Source organism: Pelmatolapia mariae, linkage group LG17, assembly GCF_036321145.2.
Source record: "Pelmatolapia mariae isolate MD_Pm_ZW linkage group LG17, Pm_UMD_F_2, whole genome shotgun sequence".
NCBI lineage: Eukaryota > Metazoa > Chordata > Actinopteri > Cichliformes > Cichlidae > Pelmatolapia > Pelmatolapia mariae.
The window spans coordinates 1,207,501-1,226,257 of NC_086242.1; the positions used below are offsets into that span (position 1 = coordinate 1,207,501).

Sequence of the window (18,757 nt, forward strand, 5' to 3'; positions counted from 1 at the left end):
ACGAGTGTGCTTCACAGCCCTGCAGGAACGGAGGAACCTGTGAGGACAGAGTGGGTCGATTCTCCTGTCTGTGCTCTCCTGGTTTCACAGGTGAGCATCTTTATGTAAAGCCACATCATTTCAATCCTAAAATATGTTATTGGGAACTAAAGAATTCTACACAGTTTTAGTTATTCAAGAAAACAGTGTCAAAAATGTGTTACCCCAGTTTAAATGTGTTCTGTCTATATTAAATGCCATCCATGTTAGTAGCTGTTGAATGGACCATGAGAGCATTAATCACTTTTTTTTTAGGGATACAATAAAGGAAACATTGTATATGTTGTTTTCCCCTCCATAGTTTGAGTGTTTTTGGGAAAACAACAAAAAGCTTTGCTGTGAGATAAAAGAGCAATCCTCACATCACATCACAGCACAGCACAGCACAGCACAGCACAGCAGTCCACATGAAAGCTTTCTTCGTTTTCACCCTCTGCCCTCAGGCTCGCCTGCCCTCTGACATCTGTACCGCTTTGATGTTCACAGGTGCTACTTGTGAGATCCAGATTGACGAATGTCAATCACGGCCATGCCTCAACGGAGGCAGTTGCCATGACTACGTTGGTGGCTTCACTTGCACCTGTCTCACCGGTTTCCAAGGACAACGGTGTGAAATCAACACTGATGAGTGCCAAGAGCACCCTTGCCAAAACGGGGCTCTGTGTATAGATGGAGTGAATGAGTAAGTAGTGTGGTCTTTCAAAAATGAGTAGCTTCTAATGAGATCTATAAACAAAGGAAATGTTCTAAATAACTTTATTAATATAAATTACAAACCCCGACTGTCTTGTTGTGTGATTGTCTCAGTTACAGCTGTGACTGCTCTCAAACAGCCTTCACCGGCCCACGCTGTGAGACACCTCTACCGCCTTGCTACTCTGAACCCTGCTTTAATAGCGCCTTCTGTAAGGACAATGGAGGGAACTACACCTGTGAATGCTGGCCTGGTAAAGGAAGCTCTTCTCTTGGTCAAATAATGTGGAGAATAATAAACAAGGACACTGAGGCAGACGTATGCATTTGAACTTATTCACACCTGAAAAACAACAAGCTCTGTCCAGAACAGCCTGTCCCCGTGTTATCTTCAATGAACATCATATGTAGTGTTGATCACATTAAATATCCTTCCTCATTCCAGGGTTTGAGGGCCGTCATTGTGAGATAGACATCAACGAGTGTGGCAGCGGCCCTTGCAGAAATGGCGGCAGCTGCATTGAGAGATCTTGGCATGCCTTGTACGGCAGTGAGCCTCTTCTGCCTGAAAGCTATGACCACAAACAGTCTGCAGGTTACATCTGCAGGTGTCCCCCAGGAACAACAGGTAGGTTATTTTAGTTTGACAAACTGAACTGGTCATATTACAATCAATCACGGTTTGAAGGACTTAGGCTCTGACACGTACGAATGGACCTGTGTTCATAATGACCGACCTCCAAAAATCACCAAAGTTGTGCTGATTCACAAATTTTGAGCCGGCATGTTGAACTTCTCTGAGAAGTCAGACGTGATCAAGCATAACATTGAAGCACTAAACGAATTATTCTGTTCATAACTGTAATGTGGCATCTTAATAAAGAGCTTGTAATCATTAACAAACCATGTTAATTCAGGGCAGTGATCTAAAATTAATATACATGCCTTCGCACGGTTCCGCTTTTTTAAGAGTTAATTGATCAGAAAAATCAAGATCAGCTTGAAGAAATGAAGATGAAGAAATACGCAGTGTGTCTTCAGATGGATCCAGAAACAGGACCACGGACAGCGTTTATGCCCAGATTAAAATGACAGTGAACAGCTGTCAGGTGCTGAAATGTTCTCGCTTTACTTTGGTGCCCCCTGGTGGTAGTATACAAACACACACAAACACACTTTGTCACACTAACTAAATCTAAAATAAATGTAGAATATTTGGTGAGTAGGTACAACTGACCGTATGTTACTTAAGCGGTAACATAACAATTTAAAGTAAATGTTGGCGTTTCTGAGGGAAACACTGCAGCGGGCATGTTTCATCAAATTAAAGTTTTCTTTCTGTTGGAAAAGCTTCAAATTCTGCTTGCACAAGACTGCTTGATCCGGGGGCGTAGGTACGAAGTGTGAGCTGATGCCTGCTGAGAATTGTGTTCTAGAAATGGACTCTCTGCAAGTTGCAGGGGCACTGACTCAGTAAGGTGGCCAAATAGCATTAGCTTAATCCCCGGGGATGTGGCTTTTCTGGTCTCCTGACTGGAGCTATTCAGCCCTTCATGCTTTAGAGAAGCAGACAAGAATCAGGCGTCCACCGTGAGGACCCGTAAACACACACACAACACATAACATGGTGCTGTTAGACAACTTTGAGGCTGTTCTGGGGGAAAACCTGACGGCATGATGTGGACACCTGCGCCATGGATTTTGGGGATTTGGTTGCTTGGAACAGGTAACAGCGGTACTTGTACCTGTAGCTTTAGTATTACATAATACACATTGAGTTACACCTGTCTGTCATCTTTGCTTATTGCCTAATCAAAACAAGTAACTTGTGACTGATTGAATTTGACTGAAGCAGCAAATTTCACGTGCTGAGACCACCTACAGCATGTGCGTAGAGCTGTAGATACAAACGTAAAGAGATGAAACTGTGCTGTGGTATCAGGGTGGTGTAGAGGGCAAAAAACAAAGCAGGTGTGTTGATGTTTAACAGCTGAGAGTCAGGTGGGCTAACTTGACTGCAGAAGATAGTTTACCTGGTACCGGGAGTTTAAATAGTAAACAGGGAGACAAGTGTAGTGGGAATAATAATCCAGAACCTCATTTATACCTGGAAACATGTTTGTTGTTATATAACATCTGTAGTAACAGTGTTTAATTGTGTGTATGTGTTTGTGCTGTGTGCCTCTTTTACAGGCTCCCTCTGCCAGGAGGTGATAAACCAGTGCGAGCCCAATCCGTGCCGGAATGGGGGCAGATGCGAGGGTCACATTGGGGGCTTCACCTGCCACTGCCTCAAGCCGAGTCGTGATGGCATCCTCTACGGAGGTGTTAACTGCGATGTGAAGTTAGTGGGTTGTGAAGGCCATGAATGCCAGAACCAAGGCTCCTGCTCTCCTTTCCTGATGGATGGGACTCATGGCTACACCTGTTCCTGCTCACCTGGGTACGCCGGGCCTCTCTGTATGACCCCTACAGCTTTTACCTTCGAGCGCAAAGGTTACTTGCTGCTCGAGAGCCCCCTAGTGGATACTGAAGTGACTTGCAACATCACTCTCAGCTTCAAGACTTTTCTGCCTAGAGCTCTGTTGTTTCATACCATCACAAGCGGTCTGCAGCTGAGCCTGGAGCTGGAAGGGGGGCAGCTGCGTCTGACGCTGAGGAGGGAGGCCTCTGCTGGGGCGCAAAGCCCGAGCCAGGTTCTCGAGCTTCCGCACAACGTCACAGATGGAAAGTGGTATTCTGTAGAGGCTGTGCTTGGAAACTGGGTGCTAAGCCTTAAACTACTAGATGATGCCGTGAGGTGTGCGAGCCAGTCGTGCCACAAAGCGGCCGCAGTCCAAAGCAGACTGGTGGGGTTTGTTTCATCCCCTCAGAGCACTTTTATTGGAGGAATGCCTCGAGACTCGAGCGGCCTCAGTGAGTACGATGCGTTTACTCCATTCATCGGATGCATGCGGGACGTGTTTGTGGACTGGCAGCTCGTCATCCCCGAGCAGTGGCTGAGCGACTCAGCTGTCAACGTGTCCCCGGGCTGCAGCTACAGGGACCGCTGCCTGGATGTGCCGTGCCAAAACAAAGGAGAGTGCGTAAACATGTGGCAGAGCTACGAGTGTCGGTGTGCCAGGCCTTATGAGGGGCACGACTGTGAGGAGGGTAAGTTTGCAACCGTAAGACACAGGGAGGGATTTGAAGGAATTCTAACCCACTTGTTGGGCATGCAGGAAAGAACTCAAAGTCTCGCTTATCAAATTCCAACAGTGGGGCACTAAATAGCATCTTTAGCTGCTTGGGTGAGTCAGGAGACACGAGGTCGGAGATGAAGTCTGTCAAAAGTCACGCTAAAGGGGAAGATCCTCTTATGTGAAGAACTAGATTAAGGCAATCTATTTTGGGACTGACATGCAAGGAAATGCCAGACTGTAAAATAGCGACTGCTCAGTAAACCAATGGCTGCTGCGATCGATACATGATAACCTGAACAATAAATATGTTACAGGTTTGAAAGACAGACTGTTGAGTCTTTCAAAGAAGATTACTGATGGGCGGATTTACACCAACATTTACTTGCACATCAACCAACACCTACTCAAACCTGCTAACATATACAAGTTTTTCAGATTAGGGTGGAAAGTGCTGACAGGCCTAAACTTCCACCTGATAGACTCATTGTTAAGAGAGCTTAGCATAGACCAATAAGAATGTCCTTTTGTGGAAAAACCCTCAGTTGTTCAATACTTCAGATTTCAGAAGACAGATGGAGAAATCAGAACTTTTCACCTGATCCAATGATAAAAAGCACAGACTCTTTATTTCACAGTGCATGCTGACAAGCTGAAAAGCTCTAAAGGTCTTTTTATGTACCGACATTCATCCAGCTCACTTGTTGTTCATCCCTTTGTTGCTTTCTGCAGAACATGTGACTGCCCGCTTCGGGAACGAGGACGCTTACAGTTTTGCAGCGTTCACCGTCACTGATGACCTGGTCGACAACTTCTCCATCTCCTTCTTCCTGCGCACGCGGAGGAGCGGCGGGCTCCTCTTGGTGCTTACCAACAGCAGCGACGCTTACCTGCACGTGTGGTTGGAAGGTGGCAAGGTCTCAGTTCAGCTCGATAAATACGAAAGCCTGAAGTCAGCGGATGCGATTGACGATGGGGAAGCCCACTTTGTGAGCGTAGGGGTGGCGGTGGATGGTCTTATCGTGCTGTATGTGGGGACTCAGGAACAGGGGCGTGTGGAGGTGAGGCCGGTCAGTGTCCAAGCAGGTGACACGGTGTATGTGGGAGGTCTGCTGGAGGCAAGGGAGACCTCAGCGTTCGGTGGATATTTCAAAGGCTGCGTTCAGGACCTGAGGATCAGCGACAGGAGGCTGCAGTTCTTTGGGCTGGACACTACAGTGAGATCTTATCCTCTTGAGATCATGGAGAACGTAACTGTGGGGTGTTCTGGAGACAACATCTGCAGTGTGAGTGAACACCCTGCACACAGTGTTGGTGTAGTATGATATTAAATCTGTATTGTAATTCTGAATCGATCAGATTTTATACTCCTGCTACAAAATGATGTAACAATCAAATCAAATCCGTAGCACAAACCTAAAACAAATTCCCCGTATCTCTTTGTCAGAGGAATCCATGTCTCAACGGGGGGATGTGCTACTCCAAGTGGGACGACTTCACCTGTACCTGCCCCCCCAACACATCAGGGCGGCGCTGTGAAGAGGTGAAGTGGTGCGAGCTGTCCCCATGCCCCAAAGATGCAGAGTGCAGGATGCTGAACCACGGCTATGAATGTAAGTGACCTTCGAGGATTCGTCAGTTACAAAAGCAGAGCTGTTTTAAAGTCACTTGAAGTGGTGCCAAGTCAAGTCCAACTGCCTTCAAAGGCAAAGCGACGGTCGAGAGTAATAAACAGACACCGCACTGGAACGATAACCTCTGAATGATTTCCTTTTGCATAAGTGGGATCCAGTATTCTGGGCTAAAAGTGTTTCTCTGCTACGTAAGAGCCCAGTGAATGTACGTTACCTAATCTTTGACCTTGTTTGTTTAATTAGCCTTTATGGTCTTAATTGGCTACTATGTAACCAAGTGACTCAACGCTGTTATATACTGGCCTTAATCTGCCCACACAGTATTCCCTATGTCATCCGTAAAGTAGGATCCGTCTGATGCCAGCTTATCCTCTTTTTGGAATTAGTGATGATTTGCTGTGTGTCTCCATTATTACAGAGATACAGATATTTACTGCTTGTATTTCCAGTAAATAGTTTTTACTGTTATCAGACAGGTAGCTGTCATACTGTAATACTGCCGACTAAAGGTGGGAGTCATCAGACACCCCACAATACGATGTTCTCGCAGTTCACTTACAATTTTTAACATTTTGCGATTTATCACCTGTATCAGTCTCCCCACCCCACACCCCTATTGCCGACCCACTGACAGGTTTTTTATTTTGATTCAGGAAATCAGTGCTCGGTAAATGACATGAAAACTAAAACACAACAAAAACATTTATGACAAAGTAAACGTGAACATTGTGCAAATATTCACGGCAGGTATTGTGTCCTCGTCTCCTAGGTTACTCCAATGCAACTTTCCTGAACGACAGCACCGTGCTGTCCTACCGGGGGAACGGTCGCATATCCCGCAACCTGACAAGCCTCTCCCTAAACCTGCGCACACGGAAGCGTAATGCAGCGATCCTACATGCTGAGGAGGGCTCCGCTTTCATCACGGTCTCCATCCAAGATGGTTTCCTCTTCGTGGAGCTTCAGAGCACCTACGAAGAGGAGGGCGTATCTACGGTCAGCCTGAGCAGCAGGAGCAGTGTCAGCGACGGCCAATGGCACAGTGTCCACTTTCTCATGGCAGCGCCGTGGGCGCAAACCTCTCGGTGGACTTTGGTGCTCGATGAAGACGTAGAAGAAGCCAGCACTTCCACCAGCCGAGGAGGCAACCTGGACTTCCTTAGAGAGGGGGTGGACATCTTCTTGGGGGGACTGGCCCCCGACACCGGCTGGTCCCTCGCCGGTTGTCTGGGCACCGTGGAGCTGGGTGGGATCGCCCTTTCTTACTTTGGCTCCTCTGGTGTGAACCTCCCCCGCACGCAGGAGGAGCAGTTCGTCCAGACGTCGCCGCGAGCGCCGCTCGTCGGCTGCGGCGGGGCCTCTGTGTGTGATCCAAACCCTTGTCTGAATGGTGGGGACTGCCGGGACCTCTTCAATGCGTACAACTGCAGCTGCCCCGAGGGCTGGGCCGGGAGACGCTGCGACTTCTTCTTGGACACCTGCGCTTCGAATCCCTGCGTTCACGGCAACTGCAGCGTCGCCGGGTGGAGCTACGAGTGCACCTGTGAGCTCGGCTACACGGGCGCAAACTGCGAGGAAGAGGTTGACATGTGCAAAAACCACCTGTGCGCCCACGGGGGCACCTGTCTGCACGGGCCCGACAGGTACGCCTGCCTCTGTGCGGAGAACTACACCGGACCTCTCTGCAAGTAAGTTTAGGTGTTTGCTAAGGTAAGTAGTAAAGCAGTGGAGTAAAAATAAAACGTTAGTGGGTGGATATGCAAAATGCAGATGAGCAAAATTAATATTTCACTCTTCAAAGATGACTTTGTCTGTGAAGTGCAGTGAAAGCTGTGGTTAGAAACACAAAATGCACAAATAAATGCTACAAAATTGCACCAACAGGGGACTGCAGCACAACACAAACACAATTCTTCACTGCAAAATGTCTCCACATCTCTGCCTCTGTTCAGCATTTCAACCACGCCTGCGGTGAGCGCCTCAGAAGCTGCATTTCTATTCTAGTGTCAGCCAGAAAAAGGACCCAGTCTGCTCACTACACAAGGCTCTCTGGTTCAGCGCCAGTTTCTTTCCCCCTCTGTCATCTCGCGTTCGCCTCTGAGACCCAGCGGGGGGAACGCCTCCAAGCATTTATCCTGTAAACACACAGCCTCTTGCATTTTGCCTCCGTTTTTTTGTTTCTTGCACACCTTTGCAAGTGTCTCGCTAAGCAAGCCACACCAGTCAAGCTATCTCCCTTTACTGGGAACATCCAGGCTGCTTTAAAGTTTGTGTGTGAAAACGACTTCCTTTTGTTTGTCTCGTTTGTTTGTGCCTCTTTCTTCCTCCCCTCACCATCTTTCTCTCTGTTTCCTCTGCAGCGAACGCGTTGAAGAAATTCCGTGGTACATTGTTGTCAAAAATGTGTGAGTTGTTGTTTTTTTTACTATTATTATTTTATTTTTCACGTGTTCCCAGGTGTTTGTTTCCTGTTAGATATCTGTCTCTCAAATATCAGCTATGAAGCCTTCCCTCGTTTTTTTTTTTTGTGGAACAAAATGCAAAGCAAAGGCAAATATTAGCACTTTTAAAAGTGAGCCAACCACTTTTTCAAATGAGTGACAGCTGTAGTTTAAAATGATCAAATTGTTCAAATGAGAGTGTGTTTTGTAACCGTTGAGGGATGAGCTTCAAGTTGCCGGCAGAGCCGTTGTTGCTTGAGGCAAACAGAAGGTTACAGAGGCCAAAGAGAAAGAAGTTGGCTTTTTCATTCCTGCACATGTGATTTGACGTCCTGCTGGTGACTCGTTGCCAGAGGGCTGTAATCTTATTATCCTGGTCGCTTCTTAAGTCTCTTTGTCTCCCCTGTGGGGAACAGCGGGAGGTTGAATAATGCACCTCCCGCTCGGCCATCTCTTCTGCTTCCGGCAAACATAAAGCCAGCGAAACAAATCTGCTGAACATTTCAATATGAGCTACAGACTGACAAAGTTGTGCTTTAAACTTTTCCAACAGAAGGCCAAAGCTTCCTGTTTCTGTGTGCGGCGATGACACCAGAAATTACACCTGCTTCAATGGAGGCAACTGCACCGACCGCGAGCTCTCCTGCGACTGTCCGCCAGGCTTCATCGGGCACCGGTAGGAAACAACGAGAAATACATATTGTCACAATCACCGTGTCAGATTGTGGAATTACTGTAAGTTACAGCAGCTCATCTATGAAGTGGCAAACGACGTAAAGTCACAGATCACCAAGCCAAATCGCAGAGCGCTGAAGCTTTTGTGCGTAAAAGTCTCCAACACTTCCAAACCTCCTCTGACATTAACATCGGCACAAAATCTGCGTGCCGGGCGCTTCCGGCTCGGGCGCTTCCGGCTCGGGCGCTTCCGGCTCGGGCTTCCATGGCCGAGCAGCTCCTGTGCAGTTTCTTTGATCCGTGTAGTGTTTCAGGATTTTTCACGTCATGCTTGATATTATCCACCCAGAGAGGATAAATAAATGGTGCAGATTCTCTTACCTCTTTTCCCCTGATGTAATGCTGGGAACTTTTGGGAACTATCCAATATTACACCAGGTTTAAGAACAATAGAACGTTAATAGAATTTGTGGACTCTATCTGCATTTCATTGAAGTGTGGCTGTGGTCTGAGTTCTTCCGTGATGCTGTGGTTTCAGGTGCGAGCAGGAGGTCGACGAGTGCAAGTCCAACCCGTGTCTGAACGGAGGCTATTGCCGCAACCTCATCAACAAGTTTGTCTGCGTGTGCGACATGAGCTACGCTGGAGACATGTGCCAGACGGACGTAAGCGACATTTACTTTTACGTGGCTTTGCTCTTGTGGCAGAACCTCTTCCAGCTGCTCTCCTACCTGATCCTCAGGCTGGACGACGAGCCGGAGGTGGACTGGGGAGGAAACGACTGAGTCTGTGCGTGCACGTGCGTGAGGGTGCTTTCAAATGGGTGATTGATTGATCGGGCTATAATCCAAAGCACTCCACAGAACGGGTATTTCTCTAGTCTGTTACCACAGAACGACTTGTGCCTTAAAATTATACTATTAAATAAGCGGCACCTTATTAAATATAGTTATGCACCTGCATATATGCATATTATTAAACGTACATGTTGCAGTAGATGATAAGAAACAGTATCACAGACGAGGTGATGGTGTTTCGTCGCAGCTAAAGGTCATAATCAATCACAATCCTCTTGGCATCACCTGTTTCCCTCACCGTGTCCAGAACATAGTCCAGACCAACATCTTTAATTTTCTACCAGTACAGAGAAAAAACAGATGAATCTGAGGGTTATTGTTTTGTGTAGGGAAGCACTTTTCGGTGAGGTGAGGAACATTACGGATACCTGAGTTATTTATACTGTTCCTCCGTGAAGCTATCCTGTCAGTCTCGTCTGAGCTGGATTCTGGGAGCTCCGTACGGATCCATTTGTGAACTATGAAAAACAGTGTTGTAGTTACAAAGGCACCTAGAGGGGCTAGAAGACAACAAGATGTCTCGCTTTGTTCTTGATGTGCGTTCAGAGCACTGCGCCGACTGACTGACTGACTACTGTGTGCTGTTTTGTACCAAAGAACGAGTTTTTCGTCTCTAAAACACCTTGCTGTCTGAGCCGCAGATATTTTAAGCCTAAATTCTCTCGTGGCCCCGCTCCAACGCTTCCTATCAACATTAACCGCTGCTGTGGTCACCGTTTCATTGCATTTTGTATGTCTCTCTCTCTCACTGTAGACTTTTGTGTGTTTATTGTTTGTCTTTCAGTCTTGTTGTGCTGACATCATGCTGAATGATCCATGTAACTTCTTGTTTGTCTGTTTCCTCCATCATAATCCATCGTTGTGTCCCGTCTGCCTGTCGTCTCTCTCTGTTTGTTCTTGTCAAATAAAAACCTTTCAGCCTTGATTTTTTTGTACTCGTCTGTCCTCTCTTTGTTTCTCTCGACTAACTTTTTCTTCACATAATCGCACATTTTGTCCGTTTCCCTTCAAAAATCCATATTAGGAGAAATTACAGCTGAAGGTCAAACTCTTCTCAGTGATTTTCTAAGTGTGTGCTTGCGTTTGAAGGAGTGGACACACTGAGGTCAGGTGGTTGCTGCCACACCAAACATAGACTCTTAATCTCATTTAACAAGATGCCGAGTTTATCCCAGAATAGCCGCAAGTGCACGCAAACACACAAACACAGCGCACAGCTACAGCGTTTTTACGTATCTGTGCATGAAGGACAGACTCCCAGTTTTTCACATCTAGTCTTAAACTATTTGGACGTTTTGCTTTTTCATTTGTCATCAGTAACAGAGGCACTGCTGCTGCACTCTAACCTCAGATTTCCCCATCCTGACACAATGCTCTGTGTTTTGACTGAATGACTGACCAATGTATATGAAGGGAAGGCTTTAAATTATAGTTAAATGAATGTTTAATGCCGTACTTACCAGGGAAAGTCAAGTCTTTGCAGATATAGATGAATATAATGGAAAACTACCACAAAGGAAATTAAGCGGCAGTATATTCTGAGAAATTTACATCTATTTCTGCTAAAATTATTTTTACATTTCAAACACGAGGCAAATAAGGTGAAATAACTGCATAAAAATAGCTAAAATAGTCAGATATGGCTATAAAAAGGTAAATCTATGGATACACCCGAGCTGAAAGCCAAAAACTATTACCAGACAGAGCAGCTGACGTAACAGTGACGGTAACAGAACACAGTAGTAGATAAACACTATCACCATGAGAACAAACCTTTCCTTTTATACTGTTATATTTTCATAACAAGAGGGTTGGAAATATAAATATAATGGGACTGTACATGCTAAGTGATAATTAGGTCATATGGATAGTTTATAGTATCTGTAGGTTGGAACATGTCAGGCGGTGCTGGGATCTGGTCACACGTGCGTCTACGACTCCTCCAGCCTGTCGCTGCTGCAGATAAACTGATGATTGTTTGTGCTCAGTGTCCTGAAGATTACCAGTGTAATCCTCACATACTTCTGTGCATGCAGTGGCCTCTCCTTGTACACCTGCTCTCTTCCATCTTGTATTTTTACAAGTCTGCGTGCACGTGTGTGTGTGTGCGTGTGTGTGTGTGTCCTCTGCTAGCGCAGGTAGTTTCGGGGGGAGGAAATGGGAGGCAGTTTTTCAGCGTCGGCACTGATGTGGCCATCCTTGGAGCGCGAGATAAGCACAGAGGAAGAAATGTGCTTTGCCAGCAAAAAAGCAGCATCTGGCGCTGAAGTGCACTTTCAGCAGAGAGCTGGTGGCATTCACACAAGTTGGGTCTTCTTCACAGAAACCTATGAGGGCAGCTTATCTGGCAGCCACACACACACACACACACACACACACACACACACAGCAGGCTGATAGTGCTGACAGCAGGGAAGCACTGCTGCCGCCGTCTCTGTGTGCGGAGCCGCTCTGCAGAGGCTTCAGGGTGGCCTCGACACGTACCTTAGAGACTGGTTAGTTAGACATCTCTGGGTCTGTGTGTGGCAGTCGGTGACTGATGGCGGGTCCTGGCTGCAGGCTGCTCCAGCTCGCTTGTGTCACACTCGCTCTGACAGGCGAGTGTGCTGCAGTGACAGGTAAGCACTTTCCAGGAGTCAACAAAGAACCTGTAGCGAGGGGGGAAGAAAATCTAATGTCTACAGCATCAAGCATGAGCGCAGAAGTTATTTTTTGCCTCGGGATACGGATGGTTGTGTTTTTATTAGAATTATGTTTCCATGTTGATTGCTCGCTGTAAAGTTTGCTGACTTCTGAGATAATTTTTCGCAGCCCCGTGTGTCGGTTATGAAGATGCTGTCAGCAAGTGTTACCGAGTGAGACTTACAGCTGTTGTGCTGTTGTAGCAGGCGCTCAGAGAATCACAACTATCACACCAACCAGCACAGCTGATGTAGGTTTAAGGGCATCTGCTGCTCAGCTTTCCCCTGCTGGAAAGCTTAAGTACATCCTGATTCGTTGGGGTCTGACTGGTGAGCGGCATCTGTGCGTTTGCGTGCAGGATGCTGCATTCTGCATGTGTGTGAGGCTCAAACGGCCACAAGTCTGAGTTAGATAAGAATATTAGCAAGTCATCAAAGTCCACAGATACAACTCAGACTCTTCAGCTTTCAGTCCTGCTTTGAAGGAGCTGTGTGCGTATGTTTGCTCGAGTTATTTTGGGCGTGTGTGTGTGTGTGCTGATGGGATCCTCGGCAAAGATTGCGCCTGTGTGTGTGTGATCCTTCACAGACGGAGCGTGCTCCACACAGCTCGCCGGTGACCGCCGTGCTGGCACCGTATCTGGTTGGCTTGGCAATAGTGGTGGCGATGCTGGGGCTGACGCTCGCGCCAGCCAAACTGCGAGAGAGGCGGCAGACGGAGGGAGGTTTGAGTCCGCGGCAACTCGAGGCTCCTGGTGGTCGCAACCCACCTGCTGAGCTGGGAAACACATCCATCAACACTTTGGCAGCACACTTGGAGCGCCTGGTGTAGCGTAAAGGAGTCAGGAGAGGAAGGGAGTGTGTGAGAAATGGAGGCGGGGGAATAAAGCATGTGTTCTCAAAAACATTGGCACGAGCCGTTTTTCTCTCTCTCTTTCTCTGACTCGTCCCTGTCTTTCTTCTCCTCAGCTGACCTCGGAGGGTTTGACCTCTGACCTCTTGCTGTCTATCAGTCTGGGGTCCGTCCTCCTGTTGCTGGCCATCGTCCTGACCTCTGTGGGTGCGGTAGTGGCCCTAAATCGCCGCGCCACCCACGGCACCTACAGTCCCAGCCGGCAGGAGAAGGAAGGGTCGCGGGTGGAGATGTGGAGCATCACGCAGCCGCCGCCCATGGAGAGACTGATTTGAGAAGCAGAATGTGGTCCAGGTAGCAATGAAAAAAAAGTGGTGCAGTTTGAACAGGAAGTCTGGAGCTTGGTGGAGACGCGGAGGCTCCACGTTAAATCACTGCCGTCTGTCTTTATTTGCATATATGCAGGAAGATCTCGTGACGGCGTTTTCATTTCCAGCACCTTCATCCATCTTTGTGATGCTTTGCACCTGGTTCCACACAAGCGTATCCATCTGCGTGTGTCACATCTCTGTGCCTGATCCATATATTTAGGATTGATGGAGCAGCGAACGCTGAATGGAAAAAAAACGCGCTGGAATTTAGGGCACATGAACGCATCGTCTTCAAGCCTCATTTGGAAACAAGTCAGGATAAACCTGCTACTGTTCTACATTTTCTTTGAATGAATGAATCAAACATACTGCTCCGCCTCTCAGTAACACATCGAACATCAATCATGAAAGCACCGCGAGTGTGTAGAAGAAAGGGTTGGTTATGTCTTGGATCAAGTATTTTAGAATAGGCCACAATGTCTGCACACTGGGCACCGTGGCGCTCTGCAGCATAGAGGTGGAAGCTATAAAAGCCTCATGGGATTAGTTTACAATAGGACGATTATAGACTGTTTGTGCGTTTCTGATGAATCCACTTTGTTGCCAAGTTCATTTTTCAGTGGCAGCTCTTTAGTCCCAGATTCATGTTTTAGGATTAGCAGCATTATATTTGTCTAGGCAGCCATTAAAGTTGTATATACTGTAATGATTATTTTTATTACTGTGATTTTTCTATTTTCAACTTTTGAGTTCGATCAAAATGTGCTTGTTTATTAAACTGAGTTTGTTGTCATTCATTCGACGTCTTACACTTTATTGTGAAGGAGAAATATTCCGCTCGTTTCCACGTCTGTATTTCCATCCTTGGACCTCTGAATGATTCCTGGGTTTCTTAAACTATTCTTGCTTCTCCCCCTTTAAGTAACGTTTGTTCTTCTGATTGGCTGCCCCTCGCAAACACATTTGAGAAGAGTGACATCATACAAACTAAACTCTGAGGTTGTTATTTAGAGCTATATCCTTGTTTATTGAGAACATCACCCAATGAAATGATTAAAACTGATCCACACCACAGGAAGTGCCCGTCTGGTTTGTAGTCCACCTTCCACTGCAGATGCAGCACAACCGCCATCAAATACTGATTCTGTAAACGTGAGCACAAAGCGTCAGGAGTCGGGAGATGCAGAAGCATGAAACGGTATCATTTATTTTCAGTTCACAGTGCATACATGGTGTGCAATTGTACCAGGTTACTCATCAATAGCACATAAGACTGACCTCAGTTATTTAAGACAGTTGTTTCCTCTGCAGTGGGAACATGCAAGTGTGCACAGTATCGGAAAAATCAATAAATGCATCATCGAAGAGCTGATCATCATTACGATTCCCGGGGAGGGGGGAAAGATTTTTTTTTAATTGTCGACTGTAACATTCAGTGTAAAAGTCGTGACATCGTCATCTTTGTAAAGAAGAACCTGTGCATGAACCCACACTCAGTAAAATATGCTACATAATCCATCACCTCCCACTCACTCCAAATACAGAAAACGTTAGAGGGCTGTCGCTGCACACGCTCACATTTCTTTATTTTAGTGTAAAGCTTCTCAAATGATCTTCACAACAGCAGCTGGACACTCAAGTATTTGCCCCTCTCAACCCTCTGCGGTTACATTTACAGTAGCTAGTTTTGTTTTTTTACATTTTACATGAAATGTCACATTTCACTCCAACACGCGACGTAAGCGTAACATAGAGACCTGATGTTAACGTCCACCATTCTCAGCTTGATGGCGATGGAGGTGCGAAATACTGAAATGAAAGCAACAGAAAGAGCACAAGCAGTGCGTCCATGCAGCTACAGCAGTGTACGAGCGTCAGTACGTCCATCTGAATGAACGGCTACATGGGACATTTGTTAATATCTCTTTTTTTTCCTCCAAAAATAAAATCTAAAACATTCAAATATTAGATAGAATTTTTTTTACAAGATACAACACCGATCATATATTATCCATGTAAAATATACTCAAGCCAGCAAAAATACACGTCTATTCAGCTGAAAATAACTTTTTCATTATGAAATCAACTCCTCTGAGAATTGTTCTTTTTTTAAATACAGAAGAAGCTCAGCACAAGTTTTTTATTTAAAAAAGAGCACACACAACATAAGGAATCAGCTAACAATCAAAGGAAAAGTACCTAATTTACAAAAGGATAAAGTAACCCAGAGATCTTCTCTTAAACACGAGCGGGAAGATTCCCAGCGACCACCGCAGCAAAGAAAACCCTAAAAACACTGAGTGGAACCAGCTGGAGCGCAGCCGAAACTCAACAACAAACGAAAACAACGCCAGTTCACGTCAGGTTAGTTTCTCAGGTCCGGGCGGGGCTCTCGCTCCTCGCCGTGGTCAGAAAACAGCGCCACCTTCCTCCAACAGCGTACCTTCGACTGCATAAGGCACAGCACACGAACCAGCTTCCTCTTTAAATGTGTTTGTTTATTCATTCGGGGGCAGAAAGCAGTCCACTCGTGACTTTATATTAAAGTAAAATCGAATCACTCTCAGAGAAACTTTAGTATTTGACATGTTTGCATAGTACAGAAGGATTTTCTTAATGTTTACAGTGCATAAAGGGCAGCACACGAACGCTTCTGGAGTCTGTTTGGCTTTTTTTCTCCTTTTTGGATTCGCTAACCGATTCTTGGGCTTTTAGAAGCGCGCCAGTGATTTTATGAGCAAATCGTTAACGCAGAGCAGCACTCAAAAAGTGGAGAAATGGCTGCTATTAAACTGCCACACCGACTGGCGTCTGGCATAAATCATAAGAACAACGAACCATAAATGTAATATTCCCGAAAAGAAGAAAAAAAAAAGCGCTCTCCTTCTTTCTGCGGTGACGCAGTGAATGATGGGAAGCCGCGATGGCTGGACGCGGCGTTTCTCTCCACAGGAGAGTCTGTTACAGGAATACTTTAGACTCTGTGCGCATTACATCCATGTAGCTACTCTGAGGAGAACTATATTGCTTCATTACAGTACAATCATCAACCGCTGCATTATATTACAGCGTGACTCCGACCTACGCAGACACAGACCGTTATTCCCTCATGTGAGAAAGGCGAAGAAAGATACGTCAGCAAATACTGTGAAAAGACCAAAAACCAGCCAAAGACTGAATACAGGAGTCTGATAGTGCCCAGACACACAAATAAAGCCTGCTAGTTTTGGTCTTTTCAGGGGATTTGTTCATCGTAAAAACATAGAGCACCTCCTAGAAAGTTCACCTTTATTCACCCGCATAAAACTTCATGAAATCGGCAACAACTGGCCGTAATTTTAAGGTCAAAGTGAGAGTCGAGATGGGGGAGAGAAACCTGGAGCGGGGATACTGGCTTTGACCTTTGACTGGCGTCTCTTCAGTGTGGAGAAAAAAAAAGTGTCCTGAGGAGATTTGGACATCACATGACTGTGGACCGCGACTGACAGCAGCTTAAAGCACATCATGTATCATTCATTATTCTATTAAATCGACAAAAGATGTGAGCGTCGCAGTGATTCTGATTACAAAGTACCCGCTGTGGCATCTGTAGATTAAGACACCAGAGTTTAAAAAAGAAACCACATCACATGTCCGTGTAAGGCAGACATGTCACGCAGCGTACGGCGAGTTTCAAAAGGCCCGCCTCGCTTGCTTTTTTGCTAAAGATTTTAGTACCTGGTAGGAATCATCAGCTGTTAATCCACATGTGCAAATTCATCATGTGAAATGTTTGGAGCGACGCGGCGTCCCTTCTTACTCCTGACATGCTCCGGAGGCTTTTCCAAACTCCTCCATCCTCTCCGTCAGCCGCGACTTTATCGAAAATGCGTTTAGTGCATCGTCTGGGGTGAATATGTGAAAAATACTAGACGACACAAAACGTTATTAAAGATCATTAGAAAGAAATACTGAAAATCTCCATCTGCTTAAGTAACTTTTGTTTGAAGTTGTACTTTTTGAACTGGTGAAGCAGATTAAACGAGGATGGTAACAGTTTGGCCGTGGTTTGTGGTTTTTGAGACGCTGTACTTGCATCCGATTCCAGAGGAAAGAGCCGACGACGTTTAGTTTCAGAAAACTGACAAGTTGATTTGTTTTTTCCAATCGCTATAAATCAGGTTTGAGTTTAAAATATGCAGATGGATCATAGAGGGAGATCTCTGCGGCGCACCGCGTCCTCTTCCTGCACTTCACTCTGTGGCTTTTTGTTTGTGTTGGCAGGTTTGGATGTATACTCGGAGCCGAGTGTCGAGATTAAAAACAAAGGGGAAAAAAAGAATCGTTTTGTTGCAGATAGCTGCTAATCGTAAAAGAAGAGTGAAACCTGCTGCGTTTTACAGACTCAGGAGTCGTCTGCAGCTTTGCCCTGCACCTGGTGGTGACTGTTGTTAACTTGCGAGAGCTGCAGGCTGGTGTGGAGGACCGTGCCGAGGCAACACGTGGAGTCGATCTCCTCCAGGAGGCCTTGATCCTGCACCGCGGGGGCCCCCGAGCCTTTACCCTGACCCAAACACAGGCCGAGCCCGAGGAGCCCCTCTTTGGACATCTCCTTCTCCCAGGGGACCTGCACGGCTGAATGGCTGGTCCTCGACGGGCTCCCCATGCCCTCTTTGCTCTCCCGCCTGTGGAGGGCCTTCTGCTGGTACTGCCTCGTCGTCTCCTTGGACATGACCTTCCTCCTGAGCACGTAGGTCGAGGCAGTCTGGTTCTTGGCCTGCTGAGGCTCCGAGCCGCTTTGAGGGTCCGAGATGGTCCGCGCCCGCACCCCCGGTGCAGGAGAGCAGCTTGGGTCAGAAGCAGATGCTGAGGAACTGTAGGTTTGTGCGAGAGTGGGGGACGACCGCAGAGGTGCAACTCGATGGGACAGCGTTGGCGAGTAAGAGAAACGATCTCCCGGTTTCCGCGCTGTAGGCAGCGGGTCGGGGTCGGGGTAGGACTCGGCGGGCGAGGAATGATGAGGATTCGGCACTGAGACGTCGGCGCTCTGGGCTGGTGGGCTAGCAGTGGGCGCCGCAGGGACTGCTGCGGGTTTTTTTGACATCTTCAGGCTGCTCTTGGTGGGCTGCCTGCGTGGGGATGGTGGAAGGTGTTTCCCGTGGACCACAGTGTCATCCTGACCCGTATTCCATCCGCCTTGATCGCCGCCTCCACTACAGCTGCTCTCATCTGCAGGTTTGGACTCGCCGCAGGGCGTGGGCTTGGTCTGGCAAACAAGAGGCAGAAGAGTCACCACATGTTCACCCTCGCAAGGTAGATAGTTACTGTTATTCTTTATTGACTAATGCATATGAT

At 46.8% G+C, this 18,757-nt stretch overlaps 3 protein-coding genes across 4 annotated transcripts in view; 2 read left to right on the plus strand and 1 right to left on the minus strand.

The window, feature by feature from the left end:
- The window catches only part of LOC135932159 (protein crumbs homolog 1-like), a 9,319-nt gene extending 7,110 nt beyond the window's left edge, over nt 1–2,209 (plus strand). Inside the window, exons 2-6 of the mRNA XM_065469506.1 lie at nt 1–90; nt 526–721; nt 847–986; nt 1,178–1,360; nt 2,169–2,209. The exon at nt 1–90 is cut by the window's left edge and continues 147 nt beyond it. Coding sequence (XP_065325578.1) covers nt 1–90; nt 526–721; nt 847–986; nt 1,178–1,360; nt 2,169–2,209 — 650 coding nt within the window. The remainder of the gene's footprint in view (nt 91–525; nt 722–846; nt 987–1,177; nt 1,361–2,168) is intronic.
- A 54-nt stretch (nt 2,210–2,263) lies between these two features.
- Nucleotides 2,264–14,220, plus strand: crb1 (crumbs cell polarity complex component 1). Of its 2 annotated transcripts, XM_063500974.1 has the most exons (10): nt 2,264–2,458; nt 2,926–3,885; nt 4,644–5,197; nt 5,359–5,524; nt 6,315–7,233; nt 7,906–7,950; nt 8,540–8,662; nt 9,200–9,326; nt 12,789–13,061; nt 13,169–13,280. In XM_063500974.1, the coding sequence occupies exons 1-9, from the start codon at nt 2,407–2,409 to the stop codon at nt 13,029–13,031; spliced, it is 3,189 nt and encodes a 1,062-aa protein (XP_063357044.1). In that variant the 5' UTR covers nt 2,264–2,406; the 3' UTR covers nt 13,032–13,061; nt 13,169–13,280. The 2 variants fall into 2 exon arrangements, with proteins under 2 accessions (XP_063357044.1, XP_063357045.1); XM_063500975.1 differs by lacking the exon at nt 12,789–13,061 and having other exon boundaries at nt 13,169–14,220.
- A 116-nt stretch (nt 14,221–14,336) lies between these two features.
- Nucleotides 14,337–18,757, minus strand: part of dennd1b (DENN/MADD domain containing 1B) — a 93,835-nt gene continuing 89,414 nt past the window's right edge. The window contains exon 22 of the mRNA XM_063500976.1: nt 14,337–18,668. Coding sequence (XP_063357046.1) covers nt 17,808–18,668 — 861 coding nt within the window. The 3' untranslated portion in view covers nt 14,337–17,807. The remainder of the gene's footprint in view (nt 18,669–18,757) is intronic.